Genomic DNA, 14,509 nt, shown 5'->3' on the forward strand with positions numbered 1-14,509 from the left:
CATTTTAAACTGACAGACATTTACAGGCATCCATTTGAACCCCTGAAGTTTATCAGCAATGTCTTGATAAATTCATTTTATGGCTCCCACTCAGCCTTAACACCAGATTAGTCTGCGTTAACAATATTTAAATTCTTTTTTTAAATGGAATGAAAATGAAAGGGGGTGCTGCAGTGGTTAGTGCTGTCACCATGCAAGATACAAAAAGACTATGCTGGGTTTATACCTGCCAGTCAGCTCGGTCCTTCAACAGTGAAAAACCATTTGAATTGGAGTCTCTAAACTGCCTACAGGTGTAATTGTTCGAGTGAATGCTTGTTTGTGTTTATTTGCCAGCCCTGTAATAGACTGGTGACCCCTCTAGAAAGGATAAGTAGTGTGGACAAAGAATGGATGGAATAAAAAAAAAAAAAGCACATGGATGTAATACATAACAAATCAGACAAAGAGTCTACAGCCATGCTTGAGGCTCTTTGAGACTGTACTTATGCACAGCAGTGCTTTGAGCAGAACGCTAATGCCAGGATACTAACAAGCCAATGTTTACCATCTTTTCAGCATTGCAGGTACCTGGTCACAAACTGAAGGACACCAGAAACAATGTGGATCATCAAAGTGAACACTATCCTCTGCAGGCCATCAATGTTTGAACAAAATATAAATGAGATTCCAACCAGGAGTCTTCAAGAAATTTAATGCAAAACAACAAATATCAACCTTATGGTGGTGCGAGAGGAAAAGTCAGTGCATCACCAAAGCCATAAGGGGCCATCCTTTAGCCACCATTAATAACTGTAAACAAAGTTAATGACAATTCGTCAAAGAGTTATTGAGTGTTTTTATTCTGGCCCAAAACAAACAGTTCTACACTAGTATGGATAAAATATGTAATAAATAAATAGACAACGAAAATTTAAGAGGTCTGTAGGTTACTGCAGGAATATGAATCTTTTAGCAATGAAATCTGATTCTGATATACATTGAATACGCTTATTCTTGGCATTTTAAACTAGTAGTTATAGTTATAGTCTTTACCACAGTAAACTGTGATGTAGCCAGTGTCAATACAGTGTCAAGGTATCTGTCCTATTAATAGATTTTACCGTCACCTGGCAGGTAAAAGCTCTCCTGCGAACCTTACAGCTAACACTGTGGCCAAATTGCTGGAGGATCCTATAAAACTGCAGGGCTTCATTCACAATATACATTCCAGGCAAGGAATTCCCAATAAACTAAGAAACAATAACTGCATCATCACTCTTTCCATGTCCCAAATGCTCCCTTAGAAGAGATTGTGATAGCACCTGCAAGTTTTGAAAGCAGCACAGGGAGAAATTTGTTGAATGTCAAGCAGCTGGTGCTCAGTAAGGAGAGGAGGATATCTACAGTGTGTGTTCTGCATAGACCAGAAAATTCAGACACAGCATCACGGGATGAGACCTTTTACAAACGCAAGGACAGATGCCAGGGGAGGGCGTCTATAGGTCAGTCACCCAGTGATGCAGTTTGTCCTCCAGCAGAGGGGAAGGTGAGATTGCATTTTGCCCAAACGAATGCAGCGGAAAAGACTGTCGGCCTTGCATTTTCTCTGTAAACTTGAAAAAAACTGAATCAGCTCACAGGTTAAAGCATGTCCAGCTTTTGAACGACATCACAATGTTATTTAGATCCATAATGAATTCTGTCCCATTTCCTGTCTCGCAACATTCACAATGTTTATGCTGAATCTTAATTATAGAGTTGTTGCCTATCTGTCGGCTAATCTTGCTTTGTGTTGGATGCACTACTCAGTGATGGAAAATGAATTCATCTCCAATGAGAGAATCCATTACGGCTATGTCAGTCTACAGCAGATGAGTTGTGTTGTGATGGTGTCACATTCATCGGATTAAACAAGTTTATGTGCCGATGATGCCGACTAAAACTCAAACTAACATTTTGCTCCAGTCTTCCCATCTTCTCTGTGAATTATTTGTGACAAACATATTTTGTTAGCTCGAACTGCACTGAAATATTGCTGTAACACGACAATCAGTGATTACATCTAAATTTGTTTGAACTGTTGTTTGATGCTTCTGCAAAACTATAAACAGCTTAGACTGACAACAAATGAACCATAAATTGACTAAAACACGGTTTTGCATAAATTTTGCCACTGCCACTGATGCACGCTTTTGTTTAATTGATTCAAGAATTTCATTGATACCTGTCTTAATTTGAAAAAAAAGCAAAAACAAAACAAAAATTAGAGGTTTTACTTATTCAGCAAAGACAGGATTAGTGCTGTGGAGCACAGTGGTGGCTTTGGTTGACTGACATTCAATTGTCATGCATTGTTCTTTCTCTTTCCTCTCCCTTACCTTCATCGCTGAATAACAACAGCTATGAAAACCAATCTGGTCTTCTTCCATGAATGCAATTTGACCCGAACATGACATCGTTGTCTGAAGCCAATGAAAACAATGTCACATTCAATTCAGTCAATACAAATGACAATAAAACAAAAACATCTCATATGCTAATGACTCTGCTTCTTTCCTAATGGTGAGGACGGAAAAATAGAAGCAGTTTGTCATTTTTTTGCGACATCGAAATTTTACAATTTATAAACAATCACATGTTCACATAAATTGACTATATTAAAGGTCCCATGTTTTACCCTTTTTTTTCCCAGTGTTCTATTTGCAGTATTGATATCCATAAGATGTTTTTGTGGTTTTAAGTACCAAAAATACAATATAGTTTTACATCTCTGAAGCTTCTCTCTGGAGCTCTACCAGGAACAGGGTCTTTTGTGTCTGTGTCTTTATGGCACATTGATATTGACACATGACCCATTCGGCTGATTGGCTGATTCTTTTCTGAGTGATGAACTCTCTGGCCAACTGCAGTTTTTCTTTGATCTTCTTGCTTACTAGTTACTGAAACAGAATGACCACTTTGTGTTTTCTTTCACATAAAAGTTGTGCTGAGGGCAGACATATGACATGAGGACGAGTTTGTGACATCGAAACCTTATAGAAGTTCAACTGGCTTGTCGCTGAATATGGACTTTCGTAATTTCTCCTTGGACTAAGCGTTTTGACATATTCATAGTATTTATATGGCACCTATCTTTTCCTAAAAAAAGGAAGTCTGGATATAAATAAAATTACAAAATACGGGACCTTTAACAGAATCCACAGTGTGTTGTGGTCATTACAGATCACTGTCATCTTACAGATCATTATGAGAGAAAGGACGCATTGTTTTTCCCCAGATTTTTCTAAATGGGCATCACAGCTGGGAGCTCAAAGTTGTCTGAATCATTTTATTATGTAACTTTTTGATTGTGTTTTAGTTTTGTTCACTGTTTTGAAAGAGTTAGACATAAAATCGTCAAATAAATTGTTATGAATACTGTGAATGCAGTCCAATATGGTTTACAAGGTGCTGCAATTATCTGCAACTGAAATGATTACTTTGAGCAGCTGCAACGTGAGCAGAGGGCCATGGCTGTCTGAAAGTGTAAGCTGCCGGCTGGTTAGAGGTTTTGACAGCACTATCCTCATTTTGGATGCTACACCAGAAATGTATCAAGGGTAGAGGCCCATTTGGAGCCCAACATATTTGACTAAGCATTTTGATATTGTACAGGGTTCCTTGATGGGGTAACATGTAAACAAGATGGCATAGCTAAGGCTAATTTTCTTCATTATGTTTAATAGTCAATGTTACTTAACTGTGTGCAGTGGAGGACTGTCTGCAGGTTTTCCTCCCAACCAAAAACAGCAGTGGGGAATTTCACTGATTAGTTGCTCCACTCTGGCTGAAGTTATGCTAATCAATGAAATTACTTCCACTCTAGACCAATGAGCCAGCAGAAAGCTCCGTCACAGACATTTCTTTGTTGTGAAATATAACTTGATTTTCACTTTCTGCTGTTACCAGGTACAATAAAGCAGAAAAAAACCCCTGTAAATACGGAAGTCATGCTTAAGCATTCCCCAACTATGCCACAGACTGGCCGAGATGGCCTACATTTCACTGAGCACTGTGTAGATCTACAGAGTGGCCCGCTGTTCGTTCTGAGCACAGATTATATTCATACTTTGCAATGACTTTGTAAAGATATTGTAAAGTTTGGAAAAATAATGAAAACTCATGAAAAATAACACTGTAACAGACAAGCAACAATCAATCAGCCTCTAATGTCGGACATCAATAAATTATGTAACATTTTAACATGTACATGAAATAAAATATTGTGTATGAACAATTGGACAAAGCCTAATTTGCTTTTTTTTTTTAATACTGTATGAGATACATGTTCTTACAAAGGGTGATGAAAACGTTCAGAGACTGCCCGTGTTGCAAGCAAACGTAGCGTGGCACCGTGATGTGCACGAAGCTGTAACCTTTATGAGTAAGTATTTCATGTTCTGTCGCTTGATCAACATCAACACCTCTGTTACACACATTTTTGTGACCAACATGAACATATTTTACATCTGCAATTTCGCCATGGACCTGAAACTTGAGCAGAGAAACCTTGAAATTCTGTGTCAACATTTTGATAAAACAAAGATGTCGCAGGGAGCAAAATCCATTTTAGTAGGTGTAGTGGTTATTGTCATAGAGAAACTTGAGACTTGTGAACAGGCATATCGTTATGTTGTTGAACCAAGGAGCAATTGCACCACAGTTCAAGTCATTTGTACCACGTTTTCTCTCAGAAGTCTCAGAGTGTCACATTTGGATTTGGAAGATTTCACGTCACAAAGCTCTGCGGATGACAACGAAAACCCACCAGTCAGTGACGTTCTTCCCCTTCTGATGTCACTCAAAACACCTCGCCCGGCTCATTGTCTCAATGCTGTAGGCATTCGAATGGTCTTCATTACCAATTTCCTGAGTTTGACACAAAATTTGACATGCGCTTTATGCTCAAGTCCATGGCGCAGAAGCACCTTCACCAGCGGTCAGAAAAATGTGTGCAATTCAGGTACTGATGATGATCATGTGAAGAAACTTGGAATATTTACTCATGAATCTCAAAGCCTACCCCTGCTCTGTTCACGTCATAATGTTGCACTTTTTGATCAGCCCTCGTATTCATTCATCCATTATCTAAACCCGGTTTATCCTGAACAGGGTCACAGGGTGCTGGAACCTATCCCAGCTCACTTTGGGCAAAGGCAGGGTACACCCTGGACAGGTTGCCAGTCCATCACAGGGCCAACACAGAAAGACAGACAGAAACAAAGACCATTCATGCTCTCATTCACACCTAAGGGCAATTTGTAGAACCACCAATTAACCTGACACGCATGTCTTTGGATGGTGGGAGGAATCCGGAGCACCACTGTGCCGCCTCCTCGTATTCATTGTAGAAATAAAGAATAATTTCAAAGTTTTGTTTTGGTTCAGTCAGCAGTGGTGCATCATATGAATCTGTAACTCAGTAAGCTAGAGACAAAATCAAACAGTCAGTAAGCCAATCACAGAGGCAGACTAGTCCATTACGTACCCAACTGACCACCCAACCAAACAAAAACATATTCTGTTGAAGAAGTTGACAGCTGCAAAGCCACAGTGACAATTCCTCTTCAACACACTGTCCAGCCATATCCTCATCTGTTTTTGTGACTTGATTTCTTGAAAACTTGTGCCTTACGCATCCCAAATACCCTTTTACTCCTTTTTTTTTTCACTGCCAAGAATCAGCTAATCAGAAAACTTGCAGATGTCCAATCATTCAGTTTCGGGTACAGTTTAGTCAATTACAGTAAACCAGCCATCCAGTTATCCAGTGAACCCGTCAGACTGGTGAGTTTGTGCTCATGGAGCATGACAGTGTTTCCACACACCAATTACAGTGAGACAGTGGTACAGCTGTGTGGTGGCTTGGCACTCAGCCACAATATAAGTACCACTATCGATTTTCAGAGAGGGAGTACATGAGGAGAGGGGACAGTTGTGCATAGTAAGAGAGGAAGGTGCAGAAAAAGAAAAATACATAGATTCACTCCCATCCGAAGTCTTACTGTTGATGTAATAATGCATGCAGTAACATTAAAGTGCGGGTTTGTTTGTGTGTCTGTGTTCGTATATACACAGTGAAAAAACAGAGCAACAGTACACAGGAGACTGAGATGAAACGTGACAGGCCTCCCTCATTCCCACTCTTTCTTTCCCTCTGTTCCCTCTTCTGATCCTCCTAATTATTACAGTTTGACAGTGCAGGAGAGGAATAAATACAGAGGGCGAGGGTAAGAGACAGGCAGAGGGAAACAGAGAAGAAAATCGCTTTTGCAACAATGAAATGAGACCGAGAGGCACACAGAAAACAGAGATAGGGGGAGAGTTTCCAAAGCAGCTTATCCAGCCTATTCTATGTTAATGAGGGTATAAAGTTATTAACTTAATGGAGCCAAGATACTATATTTTACTCTAAAACAGAAACCACAAAGTTGCAGAATTACCCACAATTCCCTTAACCACTGCAGCAGACAAAAAAGCCGGCATGGCTGGAATACACTTAAAGAGTACATTACACTTAATGTACTGGCGAGTGTAACTGTATAGAACATCAGAACAACATACATTCATTTCAAAGCACTTTGTCACACATCAGACATAGAAAAACTCTTCATGCAAACATTTAATCACTGCATATATTAAAACACAAAAACCAGAAACAACACTTTGAAAACAGACTTAAAAAAAATAAAATAAACAGCTAATGCAAACCAACGTCAAAACTTCAGAAAAACTAATAGGAATAGTTGATTTTTTTTTTTAACCTTTTATTTTTGCAAGTAATATGAGAATAATATTAATCTTTATGGGTAAACAAGTTTGCAACCTAAAAAAAATCTAGAAGACTTAATATTTAAATTTTTTGGATGTGAAAATAGGCATAAATTGTTCGGTAACGCACTCATTATAATAAGTCTATAAGATGATAATGTGTCATTATTTTGCTTAGAGCTTGTTCTGCTTCCCTCATGTGGCCACAGAATAAAAATATTAATGCTATTTTTCTGAAGTACTTTGCTGGAGTCATCAGCATAAAGACTGGTGACAGCGGGGAGCAGTTGCCCTTCCTCTGACCAAACTTAAACAATGCAGCATTCAAATTGGTTTGTGTTCAATATTCTTTACAAAATTACAAATATGGAAAAAAATGTAGTCTGCTCAGATCTTTTTGTAACAGTAGCACCTGTTGAAAGCACTGTTTAGGTTCCTAGTAGTAAAGAGGCTTTGTAAACCCAGAGTATGTGTCCTACATGCAAGTACTTCACTTTGAAATTACGGTGCATTCTAGAAAGCCCTTGTTTAGCTCAAGTACTTACGGCCAGGAGTATCTGCAGCGAAGAATGAGCCACCTCTATGAACTGGAAATCCATCAGACAGCCAGATATAGATATATATCGGTGGTCCTCGGGTGCCCAGGAGGGAGGAGGGGTGATAGGTGTCACCCTGCACCCTGGGCCGTTCTCCATCCACCAGGAGCGATGCATGGACAGGTTGAACGTCAGGACAAGGTCAGAGTCCTGGCAAAACAGACCGACAGAAAGAGAGTTGAATTACATCCTCAGACAGAGGACAGAATAGAAACAAGGCTGAATGTCAAGGCAGGTTTTAACCAGGTTTTAATACAAACCAAACTGTTTCATTTTAGATGGAAAGGAGATGAGAGGTTTGAGCTAAAAATAGATGTATTATTCCAATGATGTGGGATCATTCGGATTAGAACTGAATCATGCACAGGTGAGGTTAAAACAATGACAATAAGGTGGCGTGCTAACTTGCCAAACAAAGATGGGGACATGGTCAGCAGATAAACTACAGCACGTTAACTCTTGGTCTTGTTGTTCTATAAATATTGAGACATTTTCCTGCCTTTATTTATTCAGTTTGTCCAACACAGCATTAACAGTCCCATCACTGGTAGAGGTCACTTAGAATTATCACACTTTCTGTCCCACGTTATTTTAGTTCCACTTCAACCAGATAATAATGGCCCTTGCAGCTCCAATGCGGAGCATCAGCTCAGGCTCCTCCTCATTCTCGTTAATTCTCATAGATGCACAACAAATCAGTTACGACTGTCTTCTTGGTTTAAATGTTATGACTCCACTTAGCATTGAGAGACACAGATCATAACACAAACAAGCCATTCAAACCACCCGAACGCCACCACACACATTTGTTCATGCAATGCTTTGCCATTAGTCAAATAAAAATGCAGTTTAAAAGCATTCTGAAAAAGCAAATATGGCTTTTAACACATCTATTTACCGGGACATTAAAAAAAAAAGATAAAACTATGATTTTCTTGTGTTTATCTATACAAATTTTTATTAGTTTTTGTTTCAAGAAAGTGAGCCATCGGTGGTTTGATGTTACTGACATGGTAGATAAAACAACAACCTAAAAGAAAGTATAGAGTATAAGTAGTAAAGAAGAAGTAAAGAGTATACAAACAGCAGTTGCAGTGTGGGGAACTCACTAATTTTCAACAGGAATATACTGTCAGTGTTTAAATTCACTTACTGGAAAATCTTTAAATAGAAATTTAAATAGAGATTTTCCATTGACATTAACATCATCCGATTCCGCTCTGTATGCTCCACTTCATCTTTACCTGTCCCTCTTATCCTCCCACCTCATCCACACTTGACTCTGTCACCTCCCTCCATACCGTTACTTCGTTTTCCCTCTTTTTTTTGTAGTCATTCATATTGCGGCCTCCCGTTCCTCTCCTTCTCACCCCCTCCCCTACTTTCCACCCCTCTTTTTCTTCCTTGTTCTCTCTCTATTTCAGCGTAATGAGTAAATGCCTCATTAGCACCAAGCTCTGATTAATGCCATCTCCCCTTGTTGTGCTCCTCTTTTTAATGAGGAAAATCTCTTTAAATTTCTCTCCTGCTCCCTCACTGCCATCACTCTCCCTCGGTCTATCACTGCCCTGTTGCACATCCTTCTCCCTCTCTGTTTATATGTCTTTACTGTTTGCACCTCTCTTCTTTCTTTGCCTTTCACTGCTCTCACTCTCTTTACTTCTGTTAAAGTAGTCATAATTATTGCAGTACAGTTTCATCCATCAGTACTTTCCTAATGAGCCTCTTAAAAAGGCGCACACACACAAACACAGAAGTAATTCTCAGTGAAAAGCTGAATTTGGCAAAATGTCATGCAGACCTGGCAGGCTGCACTGCTAGTAATTCTGTAATATCTGCTCACTTTGTGAAGGCAATAAAAATAGCAAAAAGGATTGAACTCAAAGTCAGCCAAGGTGTTTGGCAAAGTTTGTGGTGTTAACCAGCTGTGGAATATGGGATTAAAAGAAGCTACAGCTTCAATTCAATTTGAGAAAATGACAGACCAGCACGAATTAATTTACATAAAAAACTAAAACTTAACTACAGCTACAGCTTCAATTCAACTTGAGAAAATGACAGACCAGCACGAATGAATTTACATAAAAAACTTAAACTTAACTTAAATGATAAAATACATTAAATAGGGTTTTCCTTAGGATTCTAGATGACTTAGGTCAAAGGGGGTGGGTTGTGGGTGGTAGTTAAAAACTATGCATTTCACATAACATTGCACTATTACCAAAATATTTATTTATTATATATAAATATATTATATTTATTTGTGCCATAGGAAAATAATAATGACCAAAAAAAAAAAGGTAAACAAGGATTATAGTGAATGGTACATTTTCTCATTCTCCCATAGTCAACACTGAAAACAGGTTTTTTTCTGTTCATTTGGTTTATTCGCAGTGAAAACTTGGGTGCAGAGTGTCAGTGTTTTAATGGGAGGAAAAACTTCAAAATGTTCAAAATGAGAGTAAAAGTAACAGCAATAAGCAAAACTGCAGGGCAGGTAAACCTGCTTTAAGATTCAATATGCCTGCTTTATGCAAAGAGATTGACATTTAAAACAAATATGCTAATCAGCCTTTGCGCCTGGTGAATTTGATGAGAAGAATGACACCACTCATATATCTGTACAGCAAATACAACCCTACAGCCGGGAGACCGTTAACATGCTCAGGATAAAGACTAGGAACAGGGAAAATGTTAACAAAATATACCTCCAAACATCTCTAAGGTATCACATTATACTTTTTCTGTTAAATATGGATAAGAATGTGCCTAATTAGTGAGCTTTAGAGGTTTTGGGACCAGGGTTTCATTAATCTTTGGACAGAGCCAAGACTGCTGCTCCTCCCTGTGTAACAGTCTCCATGCTAACCTGTCACCCTGAACTCGATTTTTCCTGCACTGAAGAAACATCATCATGAGATCTTGTTGTCTAGTTCAACTCTTTCACACTAATATAAAAAACAAGAACGACTCCTTGTCAAACAAGTTACACCTTTCTGTTTCCTGTTTCTACTGATCCATGTTTGAGTATCCCGTGCCTGTGTAGTGAGCGTCGTTAAGGTTACACGGTCCGTACGATAGCTCGGAACTAGACAGGTGCTGCTAATGAAAAAGTGTATTATCTCCTTTCTTTTCATTCAGCTGCAGTGAGCAGCCATAACAATAATCTGCCTTTGCAGATGGAAAAAAAAATTCATCAGAAATGATTTCCCTAAACCATGAATAATCCAAATATTAAGAGTCGCCGTGTTCGCAACCTCTGCGAAGGATTTGGAGACAAAGCTCAAACTACTCCACACTCACCAGTGGAATACGAAACAATTACATTGCAGCTGTGTACTGGCATTGATATATTGATCTTATATTGTGGAATTTATTTAGCAATGCGGCTTTTAACACACTAAGAAGATGAAGCCATAGCTCCAAAATAATCTTGAGATATTAATCTGTGTAATAATGAATGGGCTGTTTGGTTCGCAACCTCGTATGAAAAATGTTGGCTCGAGTTGTATTCATATTTCCTACTGTATGTGTGTGTGTATGTGTTCGTTACCAAGCGCCATTTCCAAATGTTCTCCAGCCTCTCCACATCTTTCCTCCACATATTTCTTCACATTTTCTGTCTCTCTCTCTCTCTCACACACACACATGCACATGCACACACACACACACACACACACACACACACACACACGCACGCACGCACGCACGCATGCACGAACACACACACACACACACACACACACACACACACACACACACGCAATAACACACAGTCTATAATTTCCAGTGTGTTCGCTGAGGATCATGCTCTCAGGTCTTTGTCTCTGACTGTGGGCTAGTGCCGCTTCAGTGAACCACATCTGTTGCTGCTCTTCCCCTCTCTCCACCTCTTCCTCGTCTTTCTGCCTCCCCCCCCCCCCCCCCCCCCCACTCTCTCTCTCGCTTTCTCCTTCTCTCTCAATTTCCCCTCAATTTCCCACCTCTGTATTTTCCTTTGTCTTCCACTCCCAAGAGGTAAAGGAATGGAAGTGGAAAAGAACATTCACAACGCTCTTTCCTCTGATGGTTTGACAGTCAACGAAGAGGGACTGATGCTCTTATAATGCTACCTGGAGCCGCAGGGACACCTCGACAATTAAAACAACAAAATCAAACAAAAATGGCATTTTCAGTTTTCACATTTCTAACATAAAAAAAAACAACTGTAAACTTTGAGAGTGTGTGACAAAAAGGTACTTGGAAATGAACAATGAATAACTTGATGCTAACATGTTTTTTTTCTAATATATTAACCCTGTTTTCCATTTGTACAATATGTTGAGGTCACAATCCTCTGGACTAAATGTAGATGGGATGTTATCAACTGCGTCAATTTATTGGTTCTAAGTTAATTGAACAAAAATACAGATCTGAGTAAAAATGTTCAAGGCACTGAGATTGACTGAGATAATTTCAGTAATGGATGGATGGATGGATGGATGGATGGATGGATGGATGGATGGATGGATGGATGGATAGACAGGTGAATGGGTGGGTTGATGAAGGAAAGGCCTTTGGGAGGGAGGGCCAGTTTTTCCCCACGAGTGCTTCAATATCTGCTCCCAGGACACAAACACACACACATCAATAACACAAACTGTCTCTAAAAACATAATACAAGCTCCAGCAGTCATGTAGTGAGACAGACATACAAACAGAAAGATAGACAGACAGACAGACCACAACAGTCCCCCAGACCTTCAGGCTCGAGGGCAGATAATCAGGAAGGGGCCAATATTAGTTTTATTCTCTCTAAAGTCCATTTTTCACTCTATTTCACTCTCTATCAGTGGCTCTATCTTCTTTTTCCATCATTTTCTCTCAACATTTTCTATGTTATTTCACACCAATATAATCAGTCACGGTGCATCTCCTTACATTGTTTTGCTGTGATTTCCCATGGGTGTTAGATGAGGCCTTAACCCATAATGCTTCAAGCACTTCTCTTCTATCAGATTGGTTGGGGGTGTTAGGGAATTGCGTGTGTGTGTGTGTGTGTGTGTGTGTGTGTGTGTGTGTGTGTGTGTGTGTGTGTGTGTGTGTGTGTGTGCATATGTGCTTGGGAGTAGTAGAGATGAAGTCTGTTCCAGAACCTACCCCTGACCTTAACCACACCAAACCCATTACCATCTCTAATCAAATGCCTCAACATAACCCCCTTCAATCTTTCAGTTTGGTGGGCCAATTATAGATCTTCTACCCATTTCCCAGGTGGACTCCACAATTTTATGAGAGGTGGGAGGGGGGGGGGGTGCTAATCGAAGCTTTCAATGGGCTAATTGTGTGTTTTTGTAAAAAAGTCCTATCAGAGCTTGTGTTTTATTTCTGTGCACTAAAAAACGAATTATGTGCACACCCCCAAAAAGTAGCTGCATGTCCAGCTACATTGTGGGAAATTACATACAGTATGTATCATAGAGTACTACTGGTGATTTCTATATTGATACAAATTGGGTTGAAAATCTGCAAACTACTCTTTTTAGGAACACAAAAAAAAACACGTACATGGCACTGCAAATCAGCTCTACAGAGCGTTTTAGCATCTTTCAGCTTTTATTTTGGCCTGCTACACCTCAGACAAAGTCAGCATCTTGCTAGAGATCATAGCAAAGCATTAAGCGCCCACACTCACCCGAAACATCAAGAAGTACACTCTTAAGGGGTGTTAAAATACAGGCACTAGGAGTTTCACAAGCACAGTACGATATAACTTTATTGCTAACACAGTCAGGCTAAATCCATTATAATTAAGGCTGGAGAATAAAACATGCCATCATCCAAGCCCTGCAACAAGTTTGACTGCAGCAGTCAAGTCACTCAGATCCATTATCTACTGCGGCATACAGCCAATCCGTGCTCAATCAGCTCGCTCTCTTTGAACAAGTCAAAACTCACTCTTGCCGTTGCACATGAAACTATACAGTAACAATGAATAATCTAATCTAATCACCAGTAATAACAGCTCACGGCTCCAATGATGAAATTGGCTGGTAGAAATGTCCCACTAGAGGCGTGTTGATGAAAAAAGGCAATTTCATGCCATGATTTCAACAAATGCATCCATTGATCAAACACAGTCAGGGTTGATGGATTTACTCAGTGAATCAGGGTGGATGTTTTAACTAGAACGCCAATGATTAAATGTGTGGGATCCTCTCATTCATCGTATCAATCGCCGATGCTGAATGAATACTGAAGGGGGTAAAATTAAGCGACTATTAGCATTCAGACCGGCCCTGGCAATCTGTCTTCTACTTTCTTCGGGGAAGAATTGGGTGGTTTGCAGTTTGATTTACCGTCATATTTCTTCTACAATTTATCCAGCAGTAAAATGCGCAACCTGCACTGACAACAGCGACTACTGATATAAAAGGCACATTTGATTTCTTTTTTTCTCTGTGCTGTATCAGATAAGCGATCCTATCTTCTTGAGAGGTTTTGTTGAACTAACTTTCTGTGTTTCTACTTTTTTTTTTCCCCCTCGTCCCTGCTTCCCTTCTCTCTTCCCTCTTCTCTGTTGAAAGGGACAGTGATTCACAAGCGGCTTCATCCCACAACACATCATCTTCGATAACTCTTATCACACCTTCGCCTGTCTAAACCCCTCTGTCTCTCTGCCTGCTCCTGATGCCTCGCCTCCCGCCTACCCCCAATCTTTCAGTCTTTTTTCATTGCTCTCTTTTTATCCCTTATTCTACCACTTTTCCCGTTGGTCACTGCTGCTCTATCTCTCCGTTACCACTCCACGGTGTGTTTGCGAACTGGAATTAGACACCTGGACAGATATGGAAATGAAAATGGCGCTGTTTTGAGATTGTCTGGAATCGGTGTGAATATGCAAGTACGTGTCCCTCATATTTCCCTCTGACTGATACAACAAATGACAGGTTCTCCAACTGCTGGCAGAGCATGCAGACACCAGCACACACATGCGTGCACACACCTAACAAACATTTTCACACATACAGTATGCAGAAAAGCATGTGGGACAACCCTCCATCACAGCATCCCACCCCCTCAGTAAATGACTGACAGCTGAGCGTGGTGTATCTGTGTGTCCTCTGACGCCCAGAGGGTGT

General features: G+C 39.9%; 1 protein-coding gene across 1 annotated transcript in view; it reads right to left on the reverse strand.

The window, feature by feature from the left end:
- The window catches only part of nkain2 (sodium/potassium transporting ATPase interacting 2), an 82,503-nt gene that overhangs the window by 18,835 nt on the left and 49,159 nt on the right, over positions 1 to 14,509 (reverse strand). Inside the window, exon 4 of the mRNA XM_069158423.1 lies at positions 7,338 to 7,538. Within this exon, the coding sequence (XP_069014524.1) occupies positions 7,338 to 7,538 (201 nt within the window). The remainder of the gene's footprint in view (positions 1 to 7,337; positions 7,539 to 14,509) is intronic.

The sequence above is a fragment of the Embiotoca jacksoni genome, unplaced genomic scaffold, assembly GCF_022577435.1.
Source record: "Embiotoca jacksoni isolate LCO1_2020_lvr unplaced genomic scaffold, fEmbJac1.0.p SCAF_23, whole genome shotgun sequence".
Lineage (NCBI taxonomy): Eukaryota > Metazoa > Chordata > Actinopteri > Embiotocidae > Embiotoca > Embiotoca jacksoni.